Here is a 14,551-nt window from a genome sequence, read left to right as displayed (position 1 = left end):
TGAAATGCAGGAAAATTGCAAAAAGACCGTAGGGAAAAATGCCGAAGCAGGTTTCCCCCAGTATAACCTTGACATGTTAACTGGTGAAGGACAATATGCTGGTTTAGCAGCACAGATTGCTTATGATCCTGCGATTTATGCTCAGATAGCTGCAGCAGCCGTTAAAGCTTGGAAAACTTTACCTAACAAAGGATCATGAGAACAGTTTTCTAAAACCCTTCAAGGATCTCCAGAGCCTTATTCTGAGTTTATTGACCGCCTTTTACAGGTGGGAAGTCGCATTTTTGGGGATGTGGATTCAGCTATGCTGGTCATTAAACATTGGCCTGTGAAAATGCTAATAGGTTCTGTCAGGAGGTTTTTACGCCCCCATAGAGATGGAGATTTAAATGACTTTATTCGATTATGCAGAGACTTTGATGGCACTCACGTGATGGGCCAGGTAATTGTTTCTGCCCTTACTTTAACAATCAATGGGAAAAGGTTCCAAGGCCTTCCTGATACATCTAGTAGGTGCTCAGTGAACACACAGACAACGAAGTGGATGAATAAAACTTTTTCAAACACACCCCTATTTATCGACACCATTGTGAATAGAAGGGCTATTAAGTGGCCTGAAGAACACAGGGTAATCCTAGGAGACACAAATACCCCTTACATATGACCAGCCTTGTTTAACTTCATCCTGTGAGGCTATAAGAGATCACCAATATAGACAGTTCTCTGATAACAAAAGTGAGTGCCGCACATTTGAAAAGAAAAATGGTCCTTAAGAAGGGCAAAGCTCAGTGTTCCCACTATGGCTGGCTGTAGCTAATTCTTCAGTGATTGCTAAAAAACACTGGCCTGCAGCCTGGCCTCTACAGCCAGCCTCTATGACCTTACAGGGGGTAGGAATGGTTAGTTCTCCAGAGTGCTGTACTCAATATTTAGATTGGGAGGACGAAGAAGGCCATAAGGGCATTTTTAAACCATTTGTCCTGAACACCTTCCTCTTAATTTGTGGGGAAGAGATGTTTTGCAAGCTATGGGAGCAGTTCTGACCACTGAACCTGTGCAGCGTATGCTATCTAAGCAGGGCATTGTCCCTGATCAGGGTTTGGGCAAAAATCTGCAGGGAGATGTGCAGATTTTAGCAGACAAGAAAATAATACAACAGTTACCTGGATAGCGTGCAGGGTTAGGAAATTTTTCCTAGGGGCCATTGCAGAGCAGCCAGGAAGCATTTCTATAAAATGGAAAACTGAAAAACCTGTTTGGATAAGCAATGGCCCCTAAGTAAGGATAAATTACAGGCTGCCCGTACTCTAGTCCAGGAACAGCTTGAGGCAGGCCACATAGTGCCATCCACTTCTCCCTGGAATACTCCTATTTTTGTTATTAAGAAAAAGTCTGGTAAATGGAGGCTGCTGCAAGATCTTAGAGCAGTAAATGACTGTATGGAAATTATGGGGACAACTCAACCTGGGTTGCCTCAGCCTGTGAGTATTCCTGCAGGATACCATCTTTTAGTTATTGACCTGAAGGATTGTTTTTTCACCATTCCCTTGCATCCTAAAGACTCTGATAAATTTGCTTTCAGTGTACCGTCTATAAATTTCAAAGAACCATATAGGCGCTACCAATGAGTAACATTGCCCTGGGGTATGGCCAATAGTTTGTAATTTGCCAAATGTTTGTGGCCCGAGTTATTGCCCCAATAAGGTATAAATATTCTCAACTGTATATAAGTCATTATTTGGATGACATCCTATTAGTTGTACAGGACCCAGAGATAGTCCTTGAGGCTTTTGCTGACTTGCAAGAATGCCTAGCACATGCTGGGTTAATAATTGCTTCTGAAAAGGTACAACAACAGTTTCCATATCAATACTTGGGACATCAGCTGTTGCAGACAGGAGGAAAATCACAGAAAGTTACTCTTCACCTAGATAAACTACAAACTTTGAATGATTTTCAAAATTTGCTTGGAGACCTAAATTGGGTCCGACCCAGCCTGGGAATTCCTATTGGAGACCTAAAACCACTTTTTGACATTCTGCAGGGGAATCCAGACCCAACCTCCTTCTGTGAGTTAACACCTCAAGCAAGGCAATGTATTACTTTAATTGAAGAGAAGCTTGCCTCTGCTCATATTCATTATATTGACTATAGTCAGCCACTGCTGTTGATAATTTTACCCTCCAAGCATAGTCTTTCTGGAGTTTTTTGGCAGCAAGGACCCATCCTGTGGGTACATGAACATGTGTCACCTGTAAAAATTGTTATCTCATATCCATCAGCTGTGCTATGTGTTATTCAGAAAGGGTATAAGCTTAATTTGCAAACTTTTGGAATGTTACCTGATAAGGTTATTACACCATATACCCAGGCAGAAATAACTTGGTTACAAAATTTTGCTGAAGATTGGACCTTATTTTTATGCATCAATCCCTGCAAGTTTGACAATCATTATCCTTCTGATAAGTTAGTCACCTTTTTAAAAAATCATCCGGTATGTTTCCCTAAAGTTATTTCTTTGCAGTCTCTGGCAGGGGCACGAAATGTGTTTACTGATGGATCTTCCACGGGGAGAGCTGTGGTGGCCTCCCCTCCTGATTTTGATATTCAGTCTGTTAATACTAACTCTATTTCAGGTGGCTGAATTGGTTGCTGTCCAGATGGCCCTAGAGAAATATGCTGATATTCCATTTAACCTTTTTACTGACAGTCAGTATATAAGCAAAATTCTTTCACCGTTGGAAACTGCGGCTTATATTGCCTCTGTATCTTGAGTCCAGATGCAATTATTGGCTATTCAAACTTTGCTTTGGGCCCGATCTGTTCCCATTTACGTAGGGCATTTGCGGGCTCATACTGACCTCCCTGGTCCTTTGAGTGAAGGGAATGCATTGGCCAATCAGCTTACTCGTCGAATTTATGCAGTGAGTCAAGAATCTTATGAAGCTGCAGAAAAGGCTCATAATCATTTTCATCTCAATGCTGGGTCTTTGAGATTTCATTTTAAGATTTCTCGAGAGCAAGCCACTGATACTGTTAAAAAGTGTTCTCTGTGTACAGAACTTTTAACTGTTCCCCATTTGGGAGTTAATCCTCATGGGCTTGCTCCTAATCACTTATGGCAAATGGATGTCACCCATGTTCCTTCTTTTGGGCACATGTAATATGTTCACGTGACCATAAATACATAGCCTCATCTCATTTTTACCTCAGCCCATACAGGAGAAAGATTACGGGATGTTAGAAGTCATTGTCTCCAGGCTTTTGCCTACATGAGAGTTCCTAAAACTGTTAAAACTGATAATGGGCCAGCCTATACTAGCTCTGGCTTTGCTAAATTTTGCTCTGAGTTTTCAATTTCTCATAAAACGGGAATACCTTATAATCCTCAAGGACAAGCTATAGTGGAGCGAGCACATCGTACGCTCAAAGCCTATTTGCATAAAACAAAAAAGGGGGAATATGGTTCCACCCCCAGAGATCATTTGTCTTTTATTTTATACATTTTAAATTTTTTGACTGTCTCATACCGCTGCTGACTGTCATTGCCGGCCAGATTCTTCCCGGGATGCCTCATGTAAAATGGAAGAATCTAGTAGAGGGCACCTGGTATGGTCCAGATCCTGTACTGGTGTGGGGAAGAGGGGCTGTTTGTGTTTTCCCTCAGGATGCTGACAATCCTATATGGGTACCTGAGCATCTGGTGTGTGCTGTGGATTTTCCTGTCCAGAAGCCTAAAGACAGGACAGAGCCAAGAGATCAAGTCGACGCTGGCTTGTCAACTGAAGAGTTGCGAGATTCCTGAGGAGCTGGCTGTGGTGGTCCGAGTGCCAAGGATTGTCCCTCTACCCATCTACCCATCCCATGATATTGGCAGCCATAGCTGTTGCTGCCAGAGCGGCTAGAGCTGCTGGATTTTTCATTAGTCAGTCAGTTGCTTCCTGCTAGCACAAAGGATACCTTCTCAGGGCAGGTTGCAAATGCCTTGGCCGTTCTAATTGAGCTAAATTTACAAATGAATATTGCAGTTAATTTTGCTCTTGGTTGTGGTTAAAGACCACTGCTAGATATTACAGTAATAGGCTTATTGCTGTTATTCACGGACCCTGGGGTGTACAATTTACAAATTGGCTCTTGAGATTATTCTAGTCAGCGATACCAGGGTTCCTTTCACCAGTTCTGAGACCTTACTTAAAGGGCTCCATTTTGGGCAGAATTAAGGATTGAGCAGGCACAGTCTCCTTAAGGAATGCTTATATGTGCTGGAGCATCATGCCAGAGCCAAAGGCAAGCTCAGGCCAATGTTGCCATGTGGCAAGTCCTCTTAGCTATTGCCCCAGAGAATCTTTCAACACAAATCTGGCTGAACTCAGTGATGGATGACTAGTGAGCCAATGATGGGAAAGGTTTTTGGGGGGCTGCCCCAACCTAAGACAGGAAATGTGTTTTGACCTGGATGCTTTCCCATGATGGGTAAGGGGTATTGCCTGACGTACAATGCCACCCAAGACAGGCCTAGTCATATATTTTATATAAAAGGGGGACCTGTAGGGTCCGGGTCTGCCCTTGTTTCTGGGTGCATCTTGAGGACAGTTTCTGGTCAACTAACTAAGCATCCTGTTTGTTCCTGTGCTCTTCCTGCCCTGTCTGGTGATTAGTCAATTAGGCATTAACTCCTTTGTTGGTATGGTAATTTTCCACCTGCCTGGGTGGAGGTCCTTATGCAGCAGTTAGGTACTTAAGGACTTCCCCAAGTCTGAATAAACTGGCATTCGGCTTATCTCCTTTCGAATGACCCTGGTCTCTTTGTGTTCAATCTCTAGGCCCTTGCCTGACTCGCTTACGGTACAGTGGTGCGCGAACTGTACCAAAGGTGTAACACAGAATCAGGTGTACAATACACATAAGTGGCACATTACCCTCACTGCTTCTACTTCTCTGCTCCAGGCAGCCTGATTTGGTTTGGAGTAGCTTAGCTTCAATTGGACTTCACAGTGAGTTCTAATTCTCAGCCTTGTCTCTTTTCTGCAGAGATCTACCCTGGCTTAATAAGTTCATCTATATACCCTGTCTTTTCCAGTATTAGGCACTTACTGCATATTGTTTTGACAGTTTTCTTCCACCGAGTTCTAATAGTGACATTTCTCATCTGCCGTCTTATTAAGAAGTTTGCATCTTACTTTTTGAGACAGGGCTTCTTCCTGAGCCTGCATTGACTGACCAGTTATCCTCAAGTTCCCTCTCTGTATCTACCTCTCCAGCTCTGGGATTAACAGGTCAGAATCTCTGTGCACAGTTTTTCATGCGGATGCTGAAGGTCCAAACCCAGCTCCTCATGCTAGGGCAACAAGCATCTCCTTGGACCCTTTCCTCCTTTCTCCATGAAGAGCATAAGTAGGCAAGAGTCTGAGGGCTCTCCCAGCTGCTCTGAGGGAAAAGGCTAATGGCTGCTGTGCTAGGGGGGACACAATTTCCATAACAGGCAGAATTATCCAGGATATCCATGCCACTGAGGAGTACAGAAAAAGACTATCTCTCTCTCTCTCTTTATCTATCTATCATCTTTCATTCTATCTATTATCTATCTATCTATCTATCTATCTATCATTCTATCTATCTATCATCTATCTATCTATCTATCTATCTATCTATCTATCTATCTATCATCTTCCATTCTATTTATCTATCTATCTATTATCTATCTATCTATCATCTTTCATTCTATCTATCTATCCTATCATCTATCTATCTATCTATCTATCTATCATCTTTCATTCTATCTATCTATCCTATCATCTATCTATCTATCTATCTATCTATCTATCATCTTTCATTCTATCTATCTGTCTATCTATCTATCTATCTATCATCTTTCATTCTATCTATTATCTATCTATCTATCATCTATCTATCTATCCTATCATCTATCTATCTATCTATCTATCTATCTATCTATCTTTCATTCTATCTGTCTATCTATTATCTAACTATCATCTTTCATTCTATCTATCTATCCTATCTATATCTATCTATCTATCTATCTATCTATCTATCTATCTATCTATCTATCATCTTTCATTCTATCTATTATCTATCTATCTATCTATCTATCTATCTATCTATCTATCATCTTTCATTCTATCTATCTATCTATCCTATTATCTATCTATCTATCTATCTATATATCATCTTTCATTCTATCTATCTATCTATCTATCTATCTATCTATCTATCTATCATCTTTCATTCTATCTATCTATCTATCTATCCTATCATCTATCTATCTATCTATCTATCTATCTATCTATCTATCTATCATCTTTCATTCTATCTGTCTGTCTGTCTATCTATCATCTTTCATTCTATCTATCTATCATCTATCTATCTATCTATCTATCCTATCATCTATATATCTATCTATCATCTTTCATTCTGTCTGTCTGTCTGTCTGTCTGTCTGTCTATCTATCTATCTTCTATCGTCTATAACCACAAGGAGGGAAACAGACATGTGATAGGGTCACAAGTCTAGGAGTGGTGGGCTGACATAATCCAGAGTTGCCTGCTGGGGAGTTTTAGAATAGAGTTTCATAGTTGCCTCACATTAGTCCAACCCTACTGGATCATCATTGTCACACACTCCTATGAAGTGAAGCAATAAGGGACCCAGAATTGATGAAGGAAGCTTTCTGTGGCACAGTCAAGTTGAGAAGAGGGTTGACAGACGACCACTGCCACCAGTGCAGCTCTCAGGAACCAGAGAAACATGTCCTACCTTGGCTAGAGACATAGATGGGTCGATCATGCCATCAACAAGGGAGGGTAGCAGCAGGGAATTCACATACTAACTGCTGCCCATCATTGGATGACTGAGGAGGTTCCTTGGCTCTTTGGCTTATAGGATGTGCTATAACAACCAGAGAAAGACCTCTAAGTAAAGTATGCAGGGGAGGTGCATGGAAGAAAACATGCAAGGACTGCATGCAATTCCTTGGGATGTATTAGCAACCACACATGTGTACCACATGGTTTGAAGAATGATCTGCTATAGCCACACTCCTTTATGTGTATGGGCTGTTTTGCTTTTGTGTATGTCCTTACAGCATTTGCATGCCTGGAACCCTTAGAGGTCAAAATAGGGCATCAAATCCCTAGGAACTGGAGTTACAGACAGTTGTGAGAGGCCATGTGGGTACTGAGAGTTGAACCCAGGTCCTCTGCAAAAGCAGTCAGTGTTCTTAACTACTGAGCCATCCATCCATCCTGATGGGGGAGAGTCTTCTGTCTTGTGTTAATTTCATTGGTTAAATAAAGAGACTGCCTTGGCCCTTTAATAGAACAGAAAATTAGGTAGGCGGAGTAGACCGAACAGAATGCTGGGAGAAAGAAGCCGAGTTAGGCAGTCTCCATGATTCTCCCACTCCAGACAGACGCAGGTTAAGTAAGATCTTTCCTGGTAAGCTACCACCTTGTGGTGTTACACAGATTATTAGAAATGGGTTAATCGAGATGTGAGAATTAGCCAATAAGAGGCTGGAACTAATGGGCCAAGCAGTGTTTAAAAGAATGCAGCTTCCGTATAATTATTTCCAGTAAAGCTAGCCGGGTGGCGGGACGCAGCCCCACCGCTCCTACTACACCATCCCCCATGCTTTCAGTTTTGAATTGGTTTATTAAGCATATAGCAAACCAAAGTAAAAGAATAAATAATAAGCGATGTGTAGATAGATACCAGAACATCATCAAATTAACTGTTCAAAGAATCAAACAGAAACCAATGAGAGAAGTCCCTTTAAGGCAGCCAGCTGGAGTTCCCAACACAAGGAGCCCTGGGCAGAGCAGTGTTCCCGAGTGAGGCTTTCTAGTAGAAGAACAAATAACAGTGAAAAGATAACACCCCTGAGCCAGAAACTCACAAACACCCAGCAGAAACTGAGTGAGGAAGCTCCATCAAGCCAGCCTGCTGGAGCTCCCCACTCAGTCGCCAGATGGGCAAGGTGTCCCTCAGGCAAGGCTTTCAAGAAAAGAACAAAACAAAACAAAAAAACCCCAAATAACAACAGCTAGAGATGACTTGTCAAGTTCGGTTGCTTACAAAAGCCACCAGAAACTGACTGGGGAAGTTGAGGCAGGCAGCTAGAACTTATAATTGAGTTCTCTCTCCAATGCTTTGAAGGGTTCAGGAATACAGAAATAAAAAGTTGTAAGCCCAAACACATGTTGGAAAAAAAATAAAGCTGGCAGCCACTGTTAACCTTTAACAACCACTTTCTGCCTTAAGAGCAGACATCCTGGCAGCCACTGTGTACAGAGGCAAACTTTTAACAATAGTCTCTGCCTCCCAGCTTCCCAGCTAGGCAGGTACAGCATTGTATTCCCTTAATTTTCAGCTGTCCTCCTACATGACTCTACCCTCTGCCTTGCATTCTTTCAGGGACAGTGAAGTAGCTGCATCAGTTTCAGGCTTTCGCAAACATCCTAAGTTAATATACTATAACCAAAAGTTGTAAAACTTAAAATGTAATGTGACTTTAAGCCTGACCTCAAGGTTGTAAAAGTTCTTTGACCCACACTTGGTGTTTAATTTACTCTAAGAAGAGTCCTCAAACCAGTCCCCATTGCCACAATTTCATGAGCCCGATCTCTGGCTGTGGTCTCAGCTATAACTGGTAAGTTTTTTTGTGCCCCATAGTGATTTTTTTCTTTTTCTGGAATAAAGCTTGCTTCTGGTTTAATAGACTTTGGTGGTTTGTTCCCCATCTTCCCCATCATTCTGTGACCCTGGGTCCAACAACTGAACTTCCCGTGGGTGAACTTCTGGCTTCTCTGTTCCACTTTCACACCGTGGGATAAACAGAGTAACACCTATGGATAATGGTCACCCTCTAGCTGATCTCAAGGAAGCAATGTGTTTACTCTTCAACTGTCTTGTTTATCTCTTTCCTTTCTGACACAAACTTGGGTGGAGGCTGCCGCAGCCTAAACAAGGGTCTTTTAAGGATGCTTAGAGGCAAATATGCTGTGGTCTGAAGTGGTATTACAGGGAATAGGAATGGCCCCACAGACTCATGTGTTTGAATACTGGGTCCATAGTGAGCGGCATGATTAGGAGGTGTGACTTCGTTGGAGGAAGTGTAGTACTAGGGGTGTGCTTCAAGCCAGCCCTCTTCTGTCTACCTGAGGATCCAGATGTAGAGCTCTCAGCTCCTTCTCCAGCACCATGTCTGCCTGCACACAGCCATGCTTCCCACCATGACAATAATGGACTAACCCTCTGAAACTGTAAGCCAGCCCCAATTAAATGTTTTCCTTTACAAGAGTTGCCATGGGCATGGTGTCTCTTCACAGCAGTAGAAACCCTAACTAAGACAGCGGGAAACCTTAATTCCAGAACCAGCATCTCTGTGAACTCAGACAACACGTGACCATTTATTAATATAATGTATATTATAATGATATGGTTATATAAGCCCTCTGAGCTCAACAAAGATGATGAGGGAGATGAATGGAACATACCTAGCCTGTCATTGTATCCCATACAACTTTAATGTGGTCAAACACAATGGCAGGTCCACAACTATGCCAGCAGGAGTTTGTAGACATCAAAGGAAGGCCATCAGTGGTCCAGCACCATAGTGACTCACAAATGAGACTGATATGTTTCGGAAATAATGCTAAGATTTCCACACCCATAGACAGGGAAAAGGAACTGGGAAAAGCACAAAAAAAAAGCCCACTGTCCAACAGGGATGTTTAGGCTGTGGAAGCTGCAGAGAGGGGCTGTGGCCATCACTTGCTGGGACAGGTAGTTGAAGATTTTTTGCAGATCCATAATTTCACGTCATCACATTTGGCATCATTCCAGCCATCATCTCTGAATTCCACACAGTCTTGTCCCCCAATGTTGTTGGGCTGTCCTTTATTCCAGTACCTCACAAATCTGAAAAGAGCATTCACAGTTACACAAGACAGACACACGAAAACCCAACAACATTCTTATACATGAGAAACAACATATAACCAGGTGGTGCTGGAGCACGCCTTTGATCCCAGTGCTCAGGAATCACAGGCAGGTTGATTTCTCAGAGTTTGAGGCCAGCCTGGTCTACAGAGTGAGTTCCAGGACTGGCTCCATAGCTACTGAAAAACCCTGTCTCAAAAAAATCAAAAAAGAAGAAGAAGAAGAAGAAGAAGAAGAAGAAGAAGAAGAAGAAGAAGAAGAAGAAGAAGAAGAAGAAGAAGAAGAAGAAGAAAAAGAAGAAGAAGAAGAAGAGAGAAAGAAAGAAAGAAAGAAAAAGTATGACAAATATATAGGAAGATATATGTTTCCCTGAAAAAGACATCAGGGAAACAGTCCCATTCACAGTAGTCTAAAAATATCTTGAAATAAGCCTAACCAAGGAAATTAAAGACTTTCTACAATGAAAATCTAAAAAATCCAGAAGAAATCGAAGAAGACCTCAAATGCTGAAGAGACCACCCACGATTAGGAGATCATTATGAAAAATACCAAAAGCAACCTGAAGATTTAGTGCAAGCCCCACCAAAATAATGCGGGCCAGAGGATGTGGTGGCTGAGTGTGGGGGACCTGGAAAGGCAGTCACAGCTCCTCCCCTCTTACTGTTCAGGGTATTCCCTTCCCCGGGACTACCTGTCTGACAGAGGTGAACCATCCAGCCAATACCATGCACCTTCCTTGTTCAGGTCTGACAACCCCATCCAGGTGTAGCCATTTTTCTTGGAAGCTTGCTGCAGGAAGTACTGGAGGGGGAGAGAAAGAGTCAGGCAGCAGCATCTCTCCCTATTTTCCAGCTTCCCACAAAGCCTCATGTTCATCAATGGATTACAAAACATTTGCATTTTTGGTAAATTGATTAGTTTAGTTATGGTTTCTTACAGAAGTATTGGTACCTTCCCAGTGGCTACACCACTGAAGAAAGTCTCTCCATCTCTCAGCCACTGTTGCCTGCCTATAGATCTTTAGGGAGGGGTGGGGCCTTGGTACCCTCCCACCATTACCCCTAGTAACTGCCTATCAATCCCCAGGGAGAGGTGGGCTTGATTCAGTATTTGACAAACTTATTTGTGGGCTATGGGAGCTGGAAAGTGTGGCTTAGATGGAGGAGTAAGGCCACAGTGGTAGCATCCTTGGAGGAGAGTCTTGTCCCTGGGCCCCCTTTTCTGTCTTTCTGCTCCTGTCTGTCACGAGGCAGGAGACTTTCTTCTGCTGTGCCTTCATACTGCCTTTCTGCCTTGCCACAGCGATGGATGCAGCTGACCATGGACTGAAGCCTCTGAACTATGAGACATAATTCTCCTCCCGAAGCTATTCTCAGACATTTTGTCACGGCAATGGAAAAGCTAACGTACTACCCCAATCTCTGGCAGCAGCAGGATCTGCTTGGAATCTTTTAACTTCTTCATATTTCTAGTACATCAGGTCAGGAGCCCCCAAAAGTTCTCAGCAGTTTATTCATTTTTCTCTGACACAGGTCTCATGCTCTAAAACTCACGTAGCTGAGGATGGCATTAAACTTCTGACCCTCCTGCCTTCCCCTCCCAAGGGCTGGAATGACAAGTGTGCATTACCACCTGGCTTACATGACGTTGAGGATTGAGTCCAGGGCTTCCTGTGTATTAGGCAAGCTCTCTCCTACCAGTTGAACTTCTGAATCATTTGCATATCTGTGTCCTATGGGGCAGATTTGCTTAGACTTATGGGGGTAGTGTGTATAGCTGGCTTGATAACACTACATGGTTTTTCACCTTATGTGTTCTAAGTATGTCCACATACGTTATCCTGGATCCAGATTGCATCAGTTTGTGACCGTGAGTCATGCAAGTGGTGAGATCTTTTCAGGTATTCAGTGAGTGGCACCTCATTTGTCACCTAAAACCAACCCTCGTAAGAATATACACACCAAGGAAACTGTAAGCATAACTAATAAGGATTTAAAGAACAAACAAGCTGTTGTGCATTGGCCATCACACTCACAGAAACCACTTTCATTTTAAATGCCCCCCCCCCCCCAGCATTCATCACTGTTGAGAACTGGTGTATGCCTATTTGAAAGGTGCCTGGGAACACCTGTTCAAACGCTTCTTTTCACTCTTTCTAAGCAGAGCAAGCAGCCCATTTTCTAGAAGCCACCACATAAACAAGTGTCTCTGTCCTCGTTTCCCAGTATTCAGAAGACGCCTCAGAACAGTTAGCCAGTCACACCTGCTCCTCATGACTTTTGATGGTGACCAACTGGGCTCCCACTTCCTGGCAGGCCGTGATGGAGTCATGCCAGTTCCGTTGTGACTTGGAGAAGAAGTAACAGTTTCCCTTGAAGAATGTCCAATCCCAAGGACAGCGGCGACAGAGGCTATCTGTTGGTGAAGGTAGATCAGGTTGGACCCATATTTGAATCTTTTTGTCCCTCTGTTTGCCCAGCTTTAAGACCTCCAGAACGAGGATCCTCCCTTACCATAGTACCGGGTCAAGCCATTCTCCTCTCTCCGTTTCCTAAGCCTGTCCTCTACTCCAAGAGAATCCAGGAGCTCTGGACGCATCTTCTTCACAGATGCCTACTGTGTACATGGCTCCTATTGACCTCGGAATGCCTTCCTCATTTTTTTATAATTATTCCCAATTCAAAGATCAGGAAGGGGAAGCTCAGAGATGCCCAGAGGCTAAAATCAAGTGATCCCACACGAAGGCCCTCTCAGTCCCAGGACACTTTGTTTTTGCTCACTCACCAACTTCAGACTTCAGCTGGCTCAGGTCCTGGAACATTTTCTCCTGCTTTTTCTGTTCCCACTGTATTTCCTCTGAACTGGGGATCTTGGAAACTTGGCAGAAAAAAGATATTGTAATTACTGAACACTCACTGTGTGTCATGGGTCACACAGACACCACATTTGATATCCAGGGTGCTATTTTATCTCATTTAAAAATAAGGAATTCTAATGCCCACGAACCCTCTATGCTTCTGCTTCTTTTCCCTTCCTAAACTAAACTAGAAGTGGAGGGGCCCCAAGAAGCTCCTAGCATCTTCTGAAGGACACATTGCTCTTTTTAGTTTCTCCTGTTGTTAGTTCTGGATGCCTGAGCTGAAAACCACCCAGGGGATCCCCCAAACTCCAAGATGATCCTGACCTTGGATGACGATGGCAGCCAGGAGTCCGGCAAAGAAAACGAGAGACAGCAGCTGCAGTACCAGGGAGATGTGGCCTCGATCCAGAAATCCTGCAGGGGAAAGGATGGATGGATGGATGGATGGATGGATGGATGGATGGATGGTCTACTACCTGGCCCAGGGGAAGCCAGACTCTTAGCCCCCGCCTCCCCAGGAAGGAGCCCCAAAGTCAGTGTCCAACCCGAGGTCCACATCCACGACCTGCACCTTCCCAGAGCCCGAGTGTCCAGGTCTGCTGCTCCAGCTCTCTGGGGATTCAGGTGTTTAGTCCCAGCCCTCCAGCTGCTCAGGTCTCAGGAGTCCAGAGACTCAACCTCTGCCTTCCCAGGTCTTAGGGGCTCAGATTCATAACCTCCACTTCCCTGGGATTTCAGAAGTTAGCTTTCAATCAGGGGGTGCAGCTAAAAACTGCACCTATCAGGGACCCAGGAACCCAGAACCTCAGTCTTCATCTCCCAGGGCCAAATTTCTGCTGGGAGAAGTCTACTCATCCTCATCCCATGACCCTACCCCACGCTACCTAGGAAACTTTTGAATCCTAGAGTTGGTAGGAATCCAAAGCTGTTTCTCAAGTATCTGTTAGCACCAGTTCTAAGTGGTTACTAGCTGGTTCTCATCTGAGTGGGCAGAGCATTGGCCAGAGCCTAGGTATGCAGAGACCTGAGCTGACCCTCCCCAAGCTCCCAGGCTTCCAGTGTAGTCTTACCCAGACAGCCCATCTGCTGCACCCCTGCTTCTTTGGAGTCACTCACAGTCATCGCTGTTCCTTGGTGCCTGGTACTGCTTGGAACAGCAGCTTTTATCTGCCTCCCGCTTTGCCTTGCTCTCCACAGCTACTCTTTCTTAGGAAGAGAAACGAGGAACTGGGTTCCAGCGCCGGAAGAGGGTAGACGAGGAGGAAGACTTTGACACAATATACCAGAGACCTCAAATTCCAAGAATTTTGAAGTAGGGCTGGGTGTCTTCTGGCCTCTGTAGCAAAAAAGATCTGGATCACTTATGGTATGGCAATGCTATAGGATGATTTCTATGGAAAAAATAACTAACCTAAAATTATTTTAAATTTGTGTGTGTATACATGCACACATGTGTGCATGAATGCGATGTGTGTGCACACCATGTGGAGGCCAGATGATAATTTTGAATATAATTCTTCAAGTATTTTTGAGTGGAGGGGGGCTAAAGAGATGACTCAGCAATCAGCAGTGCTGCTGCTGCTGCTGCTGCTGCTGCTGCTGCTGCTGCTGCTGCTGCTCTTCCGGAAGAGCTGATTTCAGTTCCCAGCACCAACGTCAGGCAGTCACAATCGCCTATAACTGCAGGTCCAGGGGAATTGATGTCTTCTTCTGACCTCTTAAGATGTGTAT

General features: G+C 43.8%; 1 protein-coding gene across 1 annotated transcript; it reads right to left on the bottom strand.

The window, feature by feature from the left end:
- Positions 1-9,526: 9,526 nt before the first annotated feature.
- LOC130871556 (CD209 antigen-like protein E) lies at positions 9,527-13,981 on the bottom strand. The gene is made up of 6 exons (XM_057764990.1): positions 13,891-13,981; positions 13,145-13,234; positions 12,745-12,837; positions 12,224-12,375; positions 10,652-10,761; positions 9,527-9,939 (listed from the first exon to the last, which is right to left on the bottom strand). The coding sequence occupies exons 1-6, from the start codon at positions 13,940-13,942 to the stop codon at positions 9,789-9,791; spliced, it is 648 nt and encodes a 215-aa protein (XP_057620973.1). The 5' UTR covers positions 13,943-13,981; the 3' UTR covers positions 9,527-9,788.
- Positions 13,982-14,551: the final 570 nt, after the last annotated feature.

The sequence above is a fragment of the Chionomys nivalis genome, chromosome 3, assembly GCF_950005125.1.
Source record: "Chionomys nivalis chromosome 3, mChiNiv1.1, whole genome shotgun sequence".
NCBI classification, from domain to species: Eukaryota; Metazoa; Chordata; class Mammalia; order Rodentia; family Cricetidae; genus Chionomys; species Chionomys nivalis.
This window is presented reverse-complemented; position numbering and strand designations above follow the sequence as displayed.

What these genes read in the sequence shown, in the direction of transcription:
- LOC130871556 (XM_057764990.1), bottom strand. Translation starts at nt 13,942, where the DNA reads ATGACTGTGAGTGACTCCAAAGAAGCAGGGGTGCAGCAGATGGGCTGT. An exon ending in GGCTGCCATCGTCATCCAAG is followed by an intron (nt 12,838 to 13,144) that starts GTCAGGATCATC and finishes TTTTCTGCCAAG; the next exon opens with TTTCCAAGATCCCCAGTTCA. An exon ending in TCAAAAGTCATGAGGAGCAG is followed by an intron (nt 10,762 to 12,223) that starts GTGTGACTGGCT and finishes CTCCCCCTCCAG; the next exon opens with TACTTCCTGCAGCAAGCTTC.